Raw genomic sequence first — 19,553 nt, 5'->3', positions numbered from 1 at the left:
ATGGCCACAGCTGTCTGCAAGAGAAGGGAGACTAGCAGGAGAGAACAGTAGAGATGGTGAGATGGGGAGGGGGAACCTTGTCATTATATAGAGAATGAGCGTGTGTCTGGGGGAAGGGAAGCCTCTGGGCTGGGACAGATCTGGGGATTTGAGGTCGAGGAGGAGGTGAGAAGGACCAAGATGCTAGAGTTCGGGGTTTGAAGTGTATGACAGCTACTTGTGAACAGGGGTTCTAGGAACCAAAACCAGCATGGGCTTTGATATGCAACCACCAGCATTTGTCAATGGAGAGCTGTATGTTCCTTCTGCCAGAGGCAGGGGATGACTCCTCTTGGAACCTGTTTCACAAGTTCTGAGAAATGTTGCCTTTCATTTAACTGCCAGAAATCCTTCTGTGGTCCAGCTTGAGGTGGGCCAAGACCTGTTATTTCAGTATATATGCACTTCTTCCCAAGACTTAAAAATAAGGTAACAGAACAAAGAACACCATAAACTAAGCAGCTTTTCAAATACACTGGTAGGTACGGCAGGCAATGGGAACCCTCTGCTGGAGACTCCAGTGCTATCTGGCCATATTCTTAGCATTGGGGTTGGAAACTGGAGATCTGTTTGTACATATCAAAGTAGTTACTACATACAGGGTAGGGCAATAAATGACCATCTAAGAGGACTAAGGATAACCCAAAATAATTGGGCTCTGAATTTAACAGTATTCCAAACACTGCACGTCATCAAAGTTCTGGTTCCTCAATTGGCCTTTGTGATCTCTGCCTCTTTCCAGGAATTTCCTTCAGAGTTCCAAGATCGCTGGTGGGGGCAGGAGATAGTATTCATTGCCAAACACTCTTGAACCCATGTTTTGCCGAACTCGATGGGGTGGGAGGAAAGAGAAGGAAAGAGAGCTGGGAGACAGAAAGAAGAAACTTTAAGAATGAATAGTTGAGGCCTTGACCATTTTGCTGGAAGAATTGTGGATTGATTTTATTTACATTTATCTAAAGGGGACATGCAAATGTTGGAGGTCAGAGGACACCTAGGAGTCAGTTCTTTTCTTCCTGGGGATTGAACTCAGGCTTGTTGCTGGGCACCTTCAACCTCTGAGTCACCTCACCACCCTGAATTATGGATTCTCAAAAGTGCGCCGGCATCTGAGAAAAATGAGAAATTAATAACTGTTGATTACAATCACGCTGATTTTAATTGCACGCGCTTCCTAACACATGCACACCAGAATGACAATAAGATGTGACTGCAGGTCCCCAGAGGCGGTGGTTGACTTCTCTGGAAGGCAGGTTTGATTGTGGCCGCATTCAAAGACCATTTAGATGTGTGTTTGGGGTGGGGATCCAAATGGTACCCAAGGCTACCTTCCCTGACCAACCGGCACCAGGAGAATGACACACTGTGTCCTAAACCCCCAAGGACTTTCTGTCTCCATAAAGAGCCCTTCTTAGGGGATACAACCCACTGGAGGATAATCGGAGTGGGGGACTGGGGGGCATGATATTTATATCTGTGTTCCAGGTGGAAACCAGGACTGTGTCTCACCTTCTTAAAAGTCCTCAGAGGCAGGACGTTCTTCTATTTGATGAGTGGAACCACAATTTCCTAGTCCTCAACCAATTCCTGTTCCTCGTGAAGGTTAAGAACAAATAGGAGAGCATGTGGTTTTCAGCAAAACTGCAATACGATGGGGCTGAACAACCTTAATCGATGCTTCTTGTTCTAGTGATGAAAAAGACTGGCTGAGATTTATGAGAGCCTGGACTGCTAACTGCTGAGCACACCCCTTTCCTTCTAGGGAAGCTGCTCCCTTTCTCCAGGGAAAAGGATAGTGTAACCATCCACATCTCAAGATTTTAAACCGGAAGAAAGGATGCTAGTGGTCAAGACCTTGGAGGCATTTGTTAGAGTAAGTAAGCCCTTGTTATCTCAGGGTCGTCCTTCGTGGGAGATTAGCTTCCGCTAAGGCCAAAAGGTGGGAGGAGTTGTTTAATATGTAAATATGTTTAATATGTTCTTTTTTAAAATCTACTGTCACACGGACTAGTTTACCTTAACAGCTGGTAAACCGTTAGACAGAAGCCAAATTTCCAAACTAGATTTTCAAAAATCTAATCAAATTGTGCTCAATTGGCAATGAAGGAAGGAGAGCAAGAGGGTGGAGAGGTAAAATCTCCAACTCCTCAGCCTAAAACACCTGCACAGGGATGTGAAGCCCTCCCCTCCCTCCCTTGACCTGCTAAATTCAGCACAGACACTTAGTTACCTACAGAAACTTGATGACTTTTAGGAAAGTCCAAGAGTTCCTGAAAACTTCTTCAACCCTGAGCCCCCATCACTCCCCACAAATCTTGCTGGTATACACTAAATAAGAGTTGGGGTGCCTTATGGTATAGGCAAACTTCTGGAGAAATGAGTGTAGGCCATGAGACACCCTGACTCTTAGGGTGTACCCAAGGAAAACCACAAGATTTCAGGTTACACACACAGCTAGTACTGTGTCATACTTTAGAGACAAATGGAACTCATGAAGCTAATTTCTTGGGACCGGGAAAATGGGTCAGTCAGCAAAGTGCTTGCCATGCAAGAATGAGGAACCGAATTCGAGCACATTTATAAAAACAGCAACAAAACAAACAAAAACCAGGCAGCACTAAATGCACACGGTTCTAGGGGCTGAACTGAGAGGCTCCACATGTTTGCAAGGCAAGTAACACTTTACCCATGGAGTTGTTTCCCAAACAGATGGCTGCTCGGCCACCAGATTCCCAGTCACACAACATGGCTTTTAAGTCATGTTCCTTACAGAATGGTTTTAAAAGGAGCCAAGCATTTCCAGCTTCATTAAAGTCAAGTTATTAACATTAGTAAAATGCTATTCATTAATCAAATATAATTCTTCTGGACTTCCTCAGATTTTCCACTGTCTTGTCTCCTTCCCTAAGATCCAACCCAGAATGCCATAGTGCAGTGAGGTGTCTGTCTCCTTCATCTATCCCAGTCTCTAGCACATCCTAAGCTTCCTCTCGTCTTCCCGGCTTGGACTCTTCTAACGGAGACCAGGAAGTCACTTTGTTGGACACCCTTGATTTTGTTCTTTTAAAAAGAATATGATGATGGGATGTCCCGGGCGGCTCACAGAGTCCGGCAAGGATGGCCGTGAGTCCCTGCAACGCCATGCGGCCGGGGGAGTCAGGCGGGTGGTTACAGCGGATAAAAGGCTCACAAGACATAGTAAATAAACATAAGGGTAAACATTTATTACTTAAAAAGAAATAGAAAAACAGAAAGACAGAGATAGACAAATATAAAGACATAAAGACACAGAGACAGAGAAAAACGTGTGCACATGACAGGAGACAACCACACAAGAGAGAGAGAAAGATGGCGAAGGGGGGGGTCAGAAGTGTCTGGGTGGGCGTGGTTAGTTCTTAAAGTGGCAGCAGACGACTAACACTTGATTTAGCTTTGCCTAATGTCTGAGTCGGAGCTGCTGGGGTCACACGTTTAGCAAGAGCACCACAGAGGGAGACGATGTGTCCCTCGGTGCACATGGCAGGGACCCAGCCATCACTGCCGGTCAGTACTTTGAGATGCAGCACCTGGATCTTTCTTGTAGTTGTTTTTCTCTGTGTAAACAGTATTACTTTATATTGTTATTCAAATTAGTGATTAACAATTTGGAGATCCTTGTTAAATTAGGCAAATATTGTTTCTCGGCAAACTTTCGCCTGCAAATTTGACCTCCACCTTTACGGGCCGCCAGAGTCTTGCTCTCCGATAGATGTGCTCCTTGACAGGGTGATTTTCTGTTTCAGTTTGATTCTTTTTCTCAGTCAAGGATGTGACGGATGCTATTGTTTTAACTGCGGATGAGGGACTGAACCTAGAGCCTGGAGTACTGGCAGGCAAGTTCTGTCTCTACCACTGAGCTACATATGCCTTGAACAATATAAACAGATGAGGAGTAACCATGGCTTTTCACCCTCCAAGACTCCTCTACCCCATGCCCACTTAAATACCCTCCTATGCCAAGCTCCGGCCCCTGACTCCTAAAAACCAATTAAACTTTTGTTTTCTGCTTGAGGTCACACTGGTTTATGTTGTGATGGATGTGGGATGCACCCAGGAAATTGATCTTTCTATAACTACAAATCCCACCCATGACGTTCCTTTCTCTCGGTGTTGTTAACCCCTTTGTTTCTGTGGCTTTCTGCCCTCTCTGGTGCCTCTGAATAGTTGTTTTATTATATCTTATCCATATTTTGTAGTTATTACCTGGAGACCCATTAGTAGGATATGTGCTACTACACACACACACACACACACACACATACACACACACCCACAGAGAGAGAGAGAGAGAGAGAGAGAGAGAGAGAGAGAGACAGAGAGAATGATTAATAAAGAGCCAGAGACAGAAATTGGGGTCAGAAAAGCAAAACAGCCAGCCACTGGCTCTTACGTTGACTTCAGTGGCGATCCTGCCTCCAGGAGTCTCAGAATAAGACTGTGACTGAGAGCTGTCTCCTCCCGTTTTATATTCCTTTCTAGGACTGGGATTAAAGGTGTGCACAACTACTGCCCAGTTTCTAAGGCAAACTAGTGTGGCTACTGGGATTAAAGGTGTGTGTCACCACTGCCTGGTTAGTAAGGCTGATCAGTGTCTATTTTACTCTCTGAACTCAGGCAAGCTTTATTTATTAATATACAAATGAAATATCACTACACACACACATATGTGTGTGTATATATATATATATATATATATATATATATATATATATATGCGCCTACCTGATTGGGGTTTTAGTTTAATACTTTCATATTTAAACAACTTAGAATGGTTGACAGTTACGGAATTTTTGCAGCTTTTTTAAAAATTTTATGGAACATGTTTAATCTGACTGATGTTATCAATAAATTCTGACAATAGGTAAATCATAGTCTTTGTCTTACATAATTTACAAAGCACCCAGAGACGTTAAGACAAGTAAAGGAATGGATTAAAAACTCAGCAGAAACTGCCCAGACTGGATTAGGTGAAGGGACGGAAAGACCGAGGATGTAAAGGAACAGCAACATGGGCGTTTCACCAGTCACCTCGTGCTGTGTAAGACAGCACCCTGAGATTAGGGACTTGAAATAGCCATCTGGGCACGGGAGACGGCCCTATTGGTAAATTGTGCTTGCCTTGGAAACATGAGGACCTGAGTTCAAGCCCCAGAGCCCATGTCAGAAAGTAACTGGATGTGATGGATGTGCACACTTATAATCGCAGCACTAGGGAGGCAGATACAGGCACCCTAGGACTCACTGGCCAGACAGCAGGGCCTACTGGGTGAGATCTGGGTCAGTGGGAAATCAGGTGGATGGCTCTTGAGGAAATGATACTTGATTGTCCTTGTCCTTGGGCACGGGCACACACAGAGGAAAGGATGAGAAAAGACAGAAAGGGGAGAAAGAGAGAGAGAGAGAGAGAGAGAGAGAGAGAGAGAGAGAGACAGAGGACGTATATCATATCACCACTCACGCTACTGGGGCTTGCTTGGCTCTTGACTGTGCAATCTCACCCTGGTTCCCAGGAGGCCAGGCCCTGCTGCTGAGGCTACAGAAGAATGAGTATGTCAGACCTTAAGACAGCGAGCGGTTCTCAGCCTTCCTAACGCTACAACCCTTCAATACAGCTCCTCATGCTGTGCTGACCTCCAACCATAAATTATTTTGCTGCTGCTTCATAAATGTAATTTTGCTAGTTATGAATCATAATATAAATATCTGATATGCAGGATATCTGATACGTGACCCCCAAGGGGGTCTTGACCCACATTGAGAACTATTGTCTTAAGACCTTGGCCTGGAACTTACACAATGTCTTTGTGTTTTGTTTTCAGTGCTGGGAACTGAATGAGCTCAAGGCCCTGTGGCTGCTCTGCATTGTGCTCTGCCACTGAGTCACATCCCAGGTCAACATAACCTCAGATGCTGTATCAATTACTCAACGTCAAACCAAGTCACAGGGCAGCTCATGTCCAAGGGCTCACCACTGTGGGAAAGGGAGTTATGCAATATCTCTATAACACTACCGAGGAACAAAAAGGGGCGATTGGTTCATGCACTACACTGACGACATCAGAGATCAAAGGCATTATGCTGGGCTGCATTACGTGAGCGATCACGTATATGGGTCTTATTTGAGATTTTTGTGTGACAGGGTGAGAGGAGTGGCCAACCAACTTCCTTGATCTATAGCTGGGCTTTTATGCTAAAGAGGTGGTACGTGGAGACTCGTGATTGTCAGAGGATCCAATCACAAGTTAACGAGAACTAGGACTCAGCCCACACTTTAACCTCCAGGGAGGGAAGGCTACCTCTCACTGTGAACTTGAGACCAGCCACCAGGACCTAGTGATTTAATGTTTCACATCTGTACCCCAGAATCTCGAGACCCTATCCAGGAGGATGGGATGCATTAGGTGATGGGGTTGTGCATGGAGAAGGCCAGGAAGCTCCCTACCTCTGCCCAACACCTCAAAACTGAGGGAAATGCCAAATAAACCCCTTTGTTTCCTATGTTTATAGCACCAGCCTTAGAGGACTCGCAGCTAACATCACCCTCCCATGGCTCTCCTCCAGGTCACGCCTCTGGCATGTCCTAACAGTTGCCTATGTTTTGGTTCAGAATTTGGAGGCCCCTCTTGTCTGTCTTTGGTGAGCTAGCACACTACCCTTGACTTGTTCCTCGACAAAGGGTGATGTTTTGATATCAGAGAGCTGAAAAACCCACCCTTAAAGCCTAACCAATGTCACTGTGTTCTGAAAATGTAGCCTCTGACGAGCCATGAGGCTAGACCACACATGCCCAGGCCACTCATCACTCCATCACCCCCTCCCTCCATCCCCCCTTCCCTCCATCGCCCTTCCCTCTATCACCCCTCTCACCATCACCCCTTCCCTCCATCCCCTCTTCTCTCCATCCCCCTTCCCTCCATCCCCTCTTCTCTCCATCACCCCTTCCCTCCATCACCCCTTCCCTCCATCCCCTCTTCCCTCCATCCCCCTTCCCTCCATCCCCTCTTCTCTCCATCACCCTTCCCTCCATCCCCTCTTCTCTCCATCACCCTTCCCTCCATCCCCCTTCCCTCCATTCTCCTTCCCTCCATCACCCCTTCCCTCCATCCCCCTTCTCTCCATTCCCTCTTCCCTCCATTCCCTCTTCCCTCCATCCCCCTTCCCTCCATCCCCCTTCCCTCCATCCCCTCTTCTCTCCATCCCCCCTTCCCTCCATCACCCCTTCCCTCCATCCCCCCTTCCCTCCATCACCCCTTCCCTCCATCCCCTCTTCCCTCCATCCTCCTTCCCTCCATCCCCCTTCCCTCCATCCCCTCTTCTCTCCATCCCCCCTTCCCTCCATCACCCCTTCCCTTCTGTCATCTTTTCCCCTGTCTCAGACCAACCAGTTTCTTTTTTTTTTAATAATTTATTTAACTTTATTTTATGTGTGTTGGTGTCAAAGTGTTAGATCCCCTGGAACTGGAGTTACAGACAGCTGTGAGCTGCCATGTGGGTGCTGGGAATTGAACCCTAGTCTTCTGGAAGAGGAGCCAGTGCTCTTAACCACTGAGCCATCCCTCCAGCCCCACCAGCCTGCTTTTTTACACCATAAAAGTCCCTACCCCCATCCTCAGGTTACAGAATTGAGACTTGGGTCTTCTGTGTCCTCCATCTTTGCCTCACAAAAAGATTCTCTATTGTAAAAACCACTTCCAGTGACTGTCACACACTAGTGTACAAATTAGGTCTGGGCTGGTAGTGATAGCTTCTGTCTGGTTATACCTGAGTGGTATCCCTTTATGATAAACGGAGTCCTGGGAACCAGGGGAGGGGAGGGGCTTGTTAAACCAAATTGAGGTGACAACCTGGGGTTTGAAATTAAAACTGAAGTAGGGAGAGGCAGGTGACTCTGTGGGACTGGGCCCATTCCCTGAGGGCTCTTCAACCTTGGGCAGTTACTATCAGAACCGCGCTCAATTATAGGACAGCATCTGTAGACCACCGGAACTTGCCTGGTATGAAAACCCTACACTTCTGCTGAGAGGTGAGACACAAGTTACCCCTTGCTTTTCTAAGGAAAGACTGCCACTTTGCTCTGGAAATCCAAGCACAGCCCCCTACTTCTAGCCCACTGAGGACCTCCCAGACCTCCCACAGAGTATCTGCCGTGGCATTGTCTGGGGTGTATCTGTTGCTGCCCACTAATGGAGACCGGGGCCAACCAACACTTAGAAAACAAGTAGGACAGCAGAAAGGCCCAGGACTGGTGCAGAACTTTCAAAGGCAGAATTCCAAAGTGCTTCACGCACTCTCTGCTCCTTCCAGTATCCCCCCCCCCCCCCCGTATTCTTTCAGGAAGCGTCTAGAGACCACGTGAACGAGTGGGTGCATAACTTAGGGCGGGCCCCACAGACACCTGGATTCCTCCTTCCACTCGGCATCAGTTAAGAGCTGTGTAGACCCTTGCACCTTATTTCCCAAGAGCTCAGTCCAGTGGGATGCTGATGCAGATACACTGCTTCTCTGGTCTGAACGAATGCGGCTGGCCACCACCCAGGTGACTCCTGTAAAAGTTGGAGGGTGGGGGGCACATTCAGCCAAGTAAAGGGATTTACTGCCTTAGCTGACTGGTTGTGCACACGACAGACATTGCAAGTACCGGGCCTGTCTTCAGAATCCAAGCCAGAGGTCTACTGGTTGCCTAATAATACCGAGAACAGCCTTGGTCTAAGTCAAGGGCACTGGCAGGCTTTCCTGCAGCTTTATTAACTTTTCATGTATTGGAGGCAAAATGTGGCTCTGTCCCGCTCCATGAGTCATTTTCTGCTTCTGACATCTGATTTCTTGCCCACGTCCCAGTCCTTCCACAGAGAGGCAAGCCAGAGCTGAACGGGAAACCGTGTCGCTGGCAGTCGGCTTTTCTTTCTTTGGAGTTTTTTCTAGGAGGGGCAGGATCCAGAGGCCATCTATGGGAACAGCCTCCTGACCTTCCAGCGAAGCTATGATAAGCAGGCCCCATGTCTGGAGACTCACAGAGGAGCCCGGGTGATTCTGACAGAAATGAGTGAAGCAATGTTGTCCCTGGGGCCCACAGCCCAGCTCCGGATGTGAGTCTCTGGCAGACACTGGCCTCCATAACCACAGTCATGGCCAACAGGACCAATGCCTCTGTCCCGTACACCAGCTATGAATATTACCTGGATTACTTGGACCTCATTCCTGTGGACGAGAAGAAGCTGAAAGCCAACAAGCGTAAGTCAGAACCTGGGAAGGCAGCCAGGCAGAGGCTGGGCCTGAGATGAGACGCTCTAGGCTTTGTGTCCACTCACCAACTCCAGAAGGCTCACCCGGCAGCAATAATACTGCGCACACAGATAGGAATGAGCCAGGCGCGGGACTCACGGTGCACCTGTAACTTTCAGTCGTGAGTTTATCAATGAACTTGCTATAAACTGAGCAGAATGGTCCTTTTACAGAACAAATATCTATTTAGGGGGTGGGGGTGCCACAGGGCATCTGTGAAGGCCAGGGGGCAGCTTGGAAGAGGTGTTCTAGCTCTCCCCCACATGGGTCTCTAGCATGGAAGTCCAGGTGTCAGGCTTGGCGGCAGGCAGCTTTAGCCCTCCGAGCTATCGTGCTAGCCCGGCAGAACGCACGTGTGCGCACACAGCACACACACACTAACTTTCATTTATTTTTATTTATTCATTTATTTAAATATTTTTAAATATTAAATACATTTAAATATTCATTTATTTATTTCATTTTATTTTTCCATTTATTTTTATTAGTGTATATTAATTGTACAAAATAATGGATTTTGTTACAATAGTTTCATACGTGTAGGTGGTTTAATTCTTTTGGTCTTGTTTCTTTGAGATGACATCTTATACAGCTTTGGCTCGGTTGGTATTCACTATATAGCACAGGCTTTTCTCAAACTCACAGAAATCCTCCTGCCTCAGTCACTCAAGGGCTGAGACTACAGGTGTGTATTACTATGGTCAGCTATGGACTTTGACCATATTCAGCCCCCTATTATGCTCCCTCATCCCCAATTCCTCGCCCCTGGCTCCCCCTTCCCCAAACAGTTGCCCATCCTATTTCCATACCCTTTTTCCTCTCCCCCTGCCATGCTGGGGATTTAAGCAGGAGCCCCCACCACTTCGCTACACCCCACCCCCTCCACTTCTCTTTTGAAGATCCATTTCTTGATGGAGTTGCATTTGTTTGGGGCTCCAGTAAGCTGGGTGAGTTTCTTCAAACTGCAGAGTTCACTTTTCTTCACTGTTCATATTTAGATCTGAGAGACGTATTCCCCACCTCTAAGACGTAAGTCATAATCTCTGCTAAACTGACCACAGCTGCCCAGCATTGCTGCTCTCAGGGACAAGCGTGCGTTAACATCCACTTCTCGTCTGCTTATTCATCTCTTGAGCAACTTGGCGCTTTGTGGATGTTCTTCCCTGATCGGTCCAGTTCCTCGGCCAAGGCCAAGGGTCAGCTGAGGCGATGGGCAGAAAGGTACAACCCCGGAGCAGTGCGCTTGATTGGGGACCTGCCTCTGCCTGCTCCATCAGATGTCTTAGGTTCTGGGGCTATGTCCCATGCTGCAAATGCAATGTCTCAAAGGAATGGAATGCCATATGGATAGGAGACAGCTGGTTACAGATCAGCTCCAAACACATAAGTGTTTAGGACAGTAAGCACGAGCCAGGCGGAGCTCCTGGACAGTCTTTTAGAATAGCCTGTAACTGGCAGCATTGATGCAGGTGCCCATCCACGTTTCCTGCCTGAGGATTTCCTTGTTCCCAACACTACAGGAAGCCCTCCGTGGGGACTTACGTGTTGTCTGATGCAAGTTAGAGAATTGTGGCGTTCGGGGCAGGTTTTTGCACACATGACTCACCACGAAGAAGACGTAGTCAGAGGGAGGGAGTGGCGGGGCTGGAAAACACACCTCCTTGTAAATATTGCCATGAGTTCTGAACCTGAGGAGCTGTGTTGATTTGGACCAAAAGGAGGTTTGTCTTCAGAAAGGCTTTGTAAAACAGAACACTACACATATGCAAAGCAGAGAGATTTTCGGTCACTGGAACTTTCTGACAGTGGAGGATGTCCCACTCGGCCACCACCTGCTCTGTAAAGCTGCTCCGCCGTTTTGGGTGGGAGGATTCTTGGCCACCTTAGAGTCTGCAAGTTCAGCCTTGCCCGATGGCCCAAGTTCAATTCCCTGGGACCCATGAAGTAGGAAGAGAGAGCTGACCCTACAGGACCCTTGCGGTAGGAACTGACCCTACAGGACCTTTGCGGTAGGAAGAGAGAGCTGACCCTACAGACTGTCCTCTGACCTCCACATACATGCTGTACTGTGCCACACAATACATACATGTGGTAAAGAATATATTAATTTACAAGCTGAGGACGGAGCTCAGCATTTAAAGCAAAGGTATGAGGACCAAAGGTTGGACCCCCCCCACCCACATACAAACTGGGGATGGTAGCCCGATCTGTAATCCCAGGACTCGTACGGCAGGATGGAAGGCAGAGAAAGGAAAAATCCGGGAATACTCATGGGTTAGCTAGTCTGGGGTACACATGAGCAACGAGACCTTGTATCAAATACAGTAGATGGCAAGGACCAAGTCATCTGACCTCCACATGTATGCCATGGCAATGCATGCCTTCACACGTCACAGATACACAATGTTATATTACATTTGAGGTGCCCTGGTTTCTTAGGAGGCTATTTCTAACTACGTCACAAAGGATAACAGATAACAAGTTTTACCCCACCCAAGTCACTGCTGTTGCCTCAGAAGAGAGGAAATCAGCACTGAGCTGAAGGCTGTGGGCGGCCACACACAGCGACAGGTCACTATCTGGTGTGATCTGTTACAGGCACTTTACAAGGACATTAGCCTTGTAGTTTTCAATGCTGCTCAGGACCGTTTCATGAAGATGTGTCAACATATGCAGATAGGCTTTTGAAGAATCCCTCGAAGTTGGAGGGTTTGATTTTGTATCCATCCCCCTCTTGGATGCCAAGCTAAGAAAACTGATCCTATATTCCAGTCTTACAGAGACAAACAAATTATTCTGGTAAGATGGGTCTCCAATGGCTGGTTAGTGTTCCCATCCAGAGAGCAGTGAGATGGGTGGCCCTCCCTCTAGGACAACTGGCTTCAGGGCTCTAGCATCTACCGCCATGGTCCACACGTCTCCTTCCCTTTAATTAAGTGTTAAGAAGCATTTGTCACGGTACAAACCGACCTCTGCTGCTCCCAGAGCTCAGGGAAGGGGAGCAGAAACACACCATTAATCAGTCTCTTCCGAAAACAGCAGGGGACTCAATGAACACATAAAACAAAGGGCTGCATGTAACTCCCTTCTCGCATGGGGAATGTCAACTTCAGACTTTACCCATGATTTCAGTGTCTTCAGTAAATGGCCCACCCATGCACTTGACATAAATCCTGAAGGTGACATTTAAAGAAAGATGTCACAGTGTTTGCTTTGGAACAGACTTTCATCAGACGTCCTTGTGGGGCACAATACTTGAAAGATTCTGTTCCCGGACCCTTTGACTTGAAACTGAATTTAGACCGACGTGCGAGTTTTCTGGGTGACTTGTTTCTGGGCACTAGCTAGAGGAGGGCTGTGGATATTTGACGAATAGATACACTTTGGGAAGATATCTCTCTCCATAGTGGAACGAGAGTTTTCATTTGGATTTATCCTTGCCGTTGTTCTGGTACGTTCCATGAGAAAGCCAGGGTAAGGACCACTGATAGGCAACTCAGAGAAGAGCGGATGCAACACGAGGTGATGGCTCTCTTACGGGCCTGCAAGAGTAGGGTGGTGAGGGGGCCCCATGAAATCCTCAGGAACCAACGACTTGGGGCTCACTCCTCTTATCTTTCCCAAGACACGTCACTCAACTCCACGGTCCAGGCTTCACTTGTGACCTTGCAATCCACAGCTGAGCAGAAGAACGGAGTGAGAAATAAGGAAGGATGCAAGGTTCAGGAAGACCAGCTGTGGCTGGAGGAAGACCGCAGGACCAGTTCTCATTCCCACTAGACTGAACTAGCCGAATAGGAGGCTGGGAGATGTAGTTTTTGTCCCAGACAGCCATGCACCCAGACAAACCAGGTAGAGAACAGACCCCAGGACTGATAACTAGCACTCTCGCAGTGACCTTTGTTCTGACCCCACTTCAGCGACGTCAGAGGACACTGTGACACCGTATCACCTGCATGAAACTCCCAACGGCAACAAGGATCTTAGTGTTCACTGAACAAGAAATCACACCAGGGAATTATCCTAATACATTTATTTCATTTAATCATCCAACTTAATTGGCACTATTGCAGACAAACAAATATAACGGAAGAAAATAAGACTTAGAGGTTTAAGAAAATGTCACATTGACTAAGGTCATAAGGAGAAAATGAAAGGGTCAGAATGTGAACGCAAAACCAATCTGCCTGGGCTTTTACCACTTTGTTATTCCCCAACCAAGAAAAACATAAGCAACAAGCACAGCAACACCCGAAGCCGACGTCTTACCAGAACCCTGGGACGCTGGTGATGTCGGACAACACCAGAGCTTACTCACTCTTGCTGCACGCTGAAGCACCTTCTCTCAGGGGTTTAGTCAGTTCCTAAGATTACCCGCTAATGGCCCAGTCAATGCCTGAGAAGCCCCTGAGAACAGAACCTCTGAGAGGCGGGGCCTAGTGGCCGGAAGGTGAGGTCATGGCGGCATGCCCTCCATGAGAAGCCTGGGGTCCTGGACTCTCTTTTGCTCCCCAGCTGCCATGGTGTGGAGTGGCCCCAGCCTCACCGAAACACCACAGTGACACACTAAGCAAACAGACTGAAGTCTCTAAAACCATGACCAAAGAAACCGTGCCCTTTTAAAGTTGTGTGTGTCAGGGATCTTGTCACGGCGTTGTGCAACTGACACACTCGAGGTTAGTGAGGAGCCCTAAGATGGAAGGTGAAGCCCATTCGTGCTTGCTAGAATTTGTCCTTTAACAAGCAGGGTTTTGCTATGGTGGCCAGGCTGCTCCTGACTTCTCAACTCCAGCCGTCCTCCTGCCTCAGTCCCTAAATAGCCAGGCCTACACCACGTAATGCTGCACATGGCTCAGAACCTGGTAAAGTGTGACCTGGGGAAGGAAGGAGAGGAAAAGACGGGCAGAGGAGAGAAGGGAAAGGGGTTGGAGGGGTGGGGCAGAAAGGAAGGGAAAGAGGGAGGGAAGAGAAAAAAATGGGCAGGACGGCAGGGAGAGGAAGATGGGGGTTCTCCATGAATGAACTGGCTTCGTTCAGAAGTCCTGCCAGGGGTTCTGTGTAAAAACAAATCTGTGGGTGTGAGAATCTTTCAGACGCTGGGGATGAGGGTTCTTGCCTTTAGAACAAAATGTTCCCTGTGAGCACTCAAGATGAACTCTCAACAGTAGAGGAAGAAACTATTTTTCTTGGCTTTCTCTTTTCAAAGGCACACAATGTAGCAGCAGCACAGAAACTGAGCAGTGGCTCCTCATCCTGTTTTGTCCGACAAAATTCAAATTTCACTTATCCATAGGCAGTAGGTTCCAGGCAAGGGGCCGTCTCATTTCCTGCTCAGAATCAGGGATGATGACCAGGGCTGTGGCAGACAGTTGAGAGGAATGAAGCGCTTGAAGCTGTGTCCTCTGAACTTATGAGGACCTGTGTGCTATGGACCTCACACTTTTAATCGTTCTTATGAAGAGGAAAAGAGAGCATTAATGTCCACAGAAATTACCCATCCAGAAGAAAATCCCCAAGTAAAGTTTCAGAAAGCACATGATCAAATGTGGAAGATTACAAAATAAACTGGAACTCTCTGGGAATGTGGGTATGTCACAAGGCATGCTGAAAGCCAGGGCGTCTTTCGAAGGGATGTTGTATAAACTAACCACTGTGGATAAGGGGGAGGTTTTATTGTAGATATGAGCGGGAACAGTCAGAGTCCAGGGCAGAGAAAGTAGACGGAACATGGCCAGCAGACTGGATGTGGCCAGAGCTGTCTGCGAGAGGGAGAACAGGGAACAGAGCAAACCGTGAGCAGGAGCAGGGCAGAGAGAGAAAACGGTGAGAAGAGCTGACTACAAGCAGAATGAGTGGCTGGGGGAGGGAAGCCCGTGAGCTGGAGGGGGTCTGGGGAGGAGGTGATGCTGAGGAAGCCTGGGGGCCAGCATGAGCTTTGAAGTGCTGATAGACACACAGGCAGAGGTAAAGGAAATGACTCCGTTGGCAGGTGGGAACTATCTTCATGGGTTGAGCTCGTTTCTGGATATTTGGACTGCCTTTGGGGTTTGGGGAACTGAGTTTCCTTTGGACTTGACACGTTTCAGTTTAGGATATCCACTATGGCCTCATTCCCACTTCCCAGCAGCCCAGAGGTCCCCTAAAGTGCTCAGTGTTTCTTAGCTTGGGGCAGAAAGACAAGAAGATGCCAGAGCAAGCATGGGTCTTTGTTGTCCTTGCCGCCCTGGAGTGTTAAGGCTGTAAAGGACTGAGATTACAATGCGTGTAATAGTCTAGTGTGCAAGTGTGCATATTATCTATATAACCAGAGTTCAGTGTTGGGTGTCTTTCCTCAATTGCTTGCTACCTAATTTGAAATAGGGTCGTTTACTGACCCTGAAGCTCAGCGGCTCAGCAGTTGGCCTGGCTGGCCAGCTGGCGATTTTGGGGACCCACCTGCCTTCACCCCTGATTCCCAGCAGCAGAGTTACAGATGACCACCTGGTTTTTCCATATATACCTCAGGACCTCATGTATGTACAGGAGGCTCTCTAACAGCTGAGGCCTCTCCCCTACCCTCAGCCTCATTTCTGACATTAACTGTTCAGGTCCAAGGTCATTCACTTTTGCAAATCTTGGCTGTTTTTGTTTCATTTGTTTATTAATTTTAAATCTGTCAGGGTCATAGGAAAACAGAGCTGACACTTCAAATATGGCCAGTGCTAGGTATCAACAGACTGAAATGATCTGAAATAAAAATTGGGTACATACTAAAAGGGGACAGACTTTGCTCTTGTCCTATTCCCCAGAACACAGCAGCGCTTGTACACAGCCATGCTGAACTGGGTCTCCAGAATCTTCTGGATAATTTAAAGCTGATGCAGTCTTGTACATGCTCTATGCACGTACCATGTAGGCTTCCATACTGGACATGAGCATCTGAAGAGGTTGGTATCCTCTGAGGGGGCCTTGAAATGGCCGGAGAGTCTGAAAAGCAGGGATGCCGTAACAGTCAGAGCCCTGCTTCATCTGCATCTTGATGCCCTACACATGCCTCACAGCAAACCATTTCTTCTCTCTTTCGTCTGTACATTTATAAATATCTTCTGTTTTGATGCGGCACGGTCCCTTTCCTTTGTGCTAGCTCACAGTTGTGCAGCATTACAACTCATATTAGTGGAAGCTTGGGTTAGTCCGTCTTAGTTAGGGGTTCTATTGCTGTGGTGAGATACCACGACCACAGACCGGTGCTCACAGGTTCAGGGGTTTAGTCCACTATCATCATGTCAGGAAGCATGGTGGCACGCAGGCAAACAAGGCGCTGGAGGAGGAGCCGAGAGTTCTACATCTGGAACAGGCAGCAGGAAGAGAGACACTGGGCCTGGCATGAGCATCTGAAACTTCAAAGCCCACCCCCAGTGACACACTTCCTCCAAGAAGGCCACATCTACTCCAATAAGAACATGTGCTACTTGATGTAGGATGTCTCTCTGAATGCTGTAAATGTTTTATTACCATTGGCTAATAAAGAAGTTGATTTAGCCAATAGCCAGGCAGAACAGAGCCAGATAGGAAAATTCAGAGACACAGGGGGAAAAGGGTGGAGTTAGGGAGATGCCAGCAGTTGCCAGAGAAGCAAGATGTGAACACCATGGCCACATGGCAATGTACAGATTAATAGAAAGGGGTTAATTTAAGATGCAAAAGCTAGTTAGTAATAAGCCTGAGCCATTGGCCAGTTTGTAATTAATATTAAGCCTCAAAGTGGGTATTTGGGAACTGGCAGGTGGGAGAGAAACCTCCAGTTGCAGCTACTTCCTGTGAGCCTGTGGGGGCCTTTTTCCTTCAAACTACCATACTATCTTCAACAAGTTCTTTGTCACACATTGAGGGGTGTATAGATTCCCCAAGCTTGGTCATCTTGTCCTGGGGCTACCCTACTGGGGCTGTCACCAAGGCTCAGAGAGGGTCCTTGTGACCTAGCTGCTCACAATGAGAAAAGGAAGTTATAAAATCACTATTCAGGATATTTCCGCCAAACAACAGGGTAGCCAGAGAAAGCTTGTGGGAGCCCCAAGGTTCTATTTAGTTTGTCATCAACAGACATCACCCTAAACTGAGAAAGTCATTGGTACACTTCTCTCTTTCTAAGGTTGCTACTGGAGACCCTCCCAGTCAACACTGGCTCTGTAATGCCTGGTCTCCTGACTTCTTGCTGAGGCCCGGACTGCTGTCAGGCTGACACAGTTGATTTTGTTTCTTCCTGTAGATTCCATTGTCATTGCCTTTTGGGTGACCCTGGTGACTTTTGTGGTGCTCCTCTTCCTCATTCTGCTCTACATGTCCTGGTCAGGCTCCCCGCAGATGAGGTAAGTGGGAGGTGGGAGCTCGGACAATGCAGATGTTAAAGGACAGTAGTGTAGGGCATGCGTACGCATCGGCACGACGGGACAGCGCCATCCATGTTAACCGTGGCCTCACAATGACAATCTACACACAGAGCAGTGTTCCACAAGTTTGTGGGTACGGCCTGTGACATCCAGAGTGAGATCCCCTTGGGATCCACTTCTTAGCGGTTAAGAGCACTTGCTATACTTCCAGAGGACCAAGCTGGGTTCCCAGCACTCACAATGGCCTGATACCGAACTGCAGGCTATGTCATCCTTTTCTGGCTTCTCGGCACAGCACAGACTTACTCTGACACACACATAAAGACAATTACTTTTAGAAATCTAAAATGACCCCCAAGGCACTGTGTGAGGACCCTGCCCCCCACTGCAGAGAAGGGCTTCAGCACCCCAGCAGCTTCCTCTCCCGCATCATCGTTTTGTAGCTTGTAGCCACACAGAGAATGGTTCTCCAGCTTAGCTAGTCCCTGACCCCTGCTCATCCTGATGTCACTTAGGAGGCAGAATCTTCCCATTTGAGAATAAAATCCAATGCAGGCAGGAAACAGTGGCTAAGGTTGATGCCAGGCACTCATGGTCATTGTCCCTAGTACCCTGAGGGCGTGGAAATCCAGAAGACAGACTTCTTAGCCTAAGACACACTTAGTGTGGCCATAGAAGCTGACTCAGATCCGTGTCTGGAATAAAGGCCAGTAGGCTCCCGTGTAAGCAGAGATGAACATAGAAGCGAGGACTGCCACTGAAGGAAAGACTAAAGGCCTGACTCCCAACAAAGCTAACTTCCCCAGGGACAGGGCAGGCATGGAGGGGACAGAGGAGGCCTCTAACTAACACCTATTCTCTAGCCAGTCCCTTTGATGTTTGCCTCATTCGCTCTATCCACAGACACAGTCCCCAGCCCCACCAAATATGCCCGTGGAATCACAGCCTCCACCTCCCCTTCTGCCTCCGGAAGGCCTCCCCGCAGACAACAGAGGAACCAGGAAGCAGAACTGGCTCTGATCAATGGTTACAGCAGGAGAGTCCTTCCGCCTCACCCCCTGCACCTCTGGCTCTCCCCTGGGACCCCCAGAGCATCAGCTGACCTCAGGAACGAACAAAGCGGTGTAATGATGAGCAGCCTGGAGACAGAACTTCTCAACTGTAGAGCTGACGCCAGGGAGCCAGTCAGAGTGAACTGATAACTCAAACCAACATGGACAGCTATTTCTTTTTAAGGCCATTTACAATGCAGCAAGAAACGGACTAGGTGAAAACCAAGTCTACAAAGAAGACCATCACACACACGTTAATAGTCTAGCTAAAATGGAGAAGCTGCCCCAGACACAGTTATGCTGATGTTGAATATGCTTAATCTGCTTGCTGCTTACATTTGCTTTGGGATGAATAGGAAAATAAAACATGAGTATTACCCTTTGCTTTGCCTCTGTCATTCCTTCTGCCTGAGCACACTTGGCACATGTGAGAATGCTGGGAAGTCTGCAGACCGCCCACATGCCCTCCCAGGCCAGCTCTGCTGGGTCACACTTTCCCTTCCCGACAGTCTTTCGAGACAGAGCCCACAGAGCTTGTGAGAAGCAGGGCCTGCATCCAGGAGCCAGCCAGCCTCCAGCACTGTCCCAGAATGCTGAGTTCTAGAAGCTAACAAATGGCTTCCCATTCTAGCTGCTGCTTTAAGGACCGTGGCTCTGAGAGCCTGAAACAACCAACGGCCTAGTACCAACGGCCCTGCCTGAAGAGAGAAAGCACAAGGCCCAGAAAACTGGCAAGTGTACCTTCTAGCATAGTCAGGAGTTGGTATGTTTT

At 48.1% G+C, this 19,553-nt stretch overlaps 1 protein-coding gene across 1 annotated transcript; it reads left to right on the top strand.

The window, feature by feature from the left end:
- Window positions 1-8,840: 8,840 nt before the first annotated feature.
- On the top strand, window positions 8,841-19,164 carry Mrap (melanocortin 2 receptor accessory protein). The gene is made up of 3 exons (XM_048422858.3): window positions 8,841-9,309; window positions 17,609-17,708; window positions 18,633-19,164. Exons 1-3 carry the CDS (start codon window positions 9,204-9,206, stop codon window positions 18,829-18,831), a joined length of 405 nt encoding a protein of 134 aa, XP_048278815.1. The 5' UTR covers window positions 8,841-9,203; the 3' UTR covers window positions 18,832-19,164.
- Window positions 19,165-19,553: the final 389 nt, after the last annotated feature.

This window comes from Myodes glareolus, chromosome 2, assembly GCF_982192425.1.
Source record: "Myodes glareolus chromosome 2, mMyoGla1.1, whole genome shotgun sequence".
Lineage (NCBI taxonomy): Eukaryota > Metazoa > Chordata > Mammalia > Rodentia > Cricetidae > Myodes > Myodes glareolus.
The sequence above is the reverse complement of the archived record's forward strand: the minus strand, read 5'-3'. Positions and strand labels throughout refer to the sequence as shown.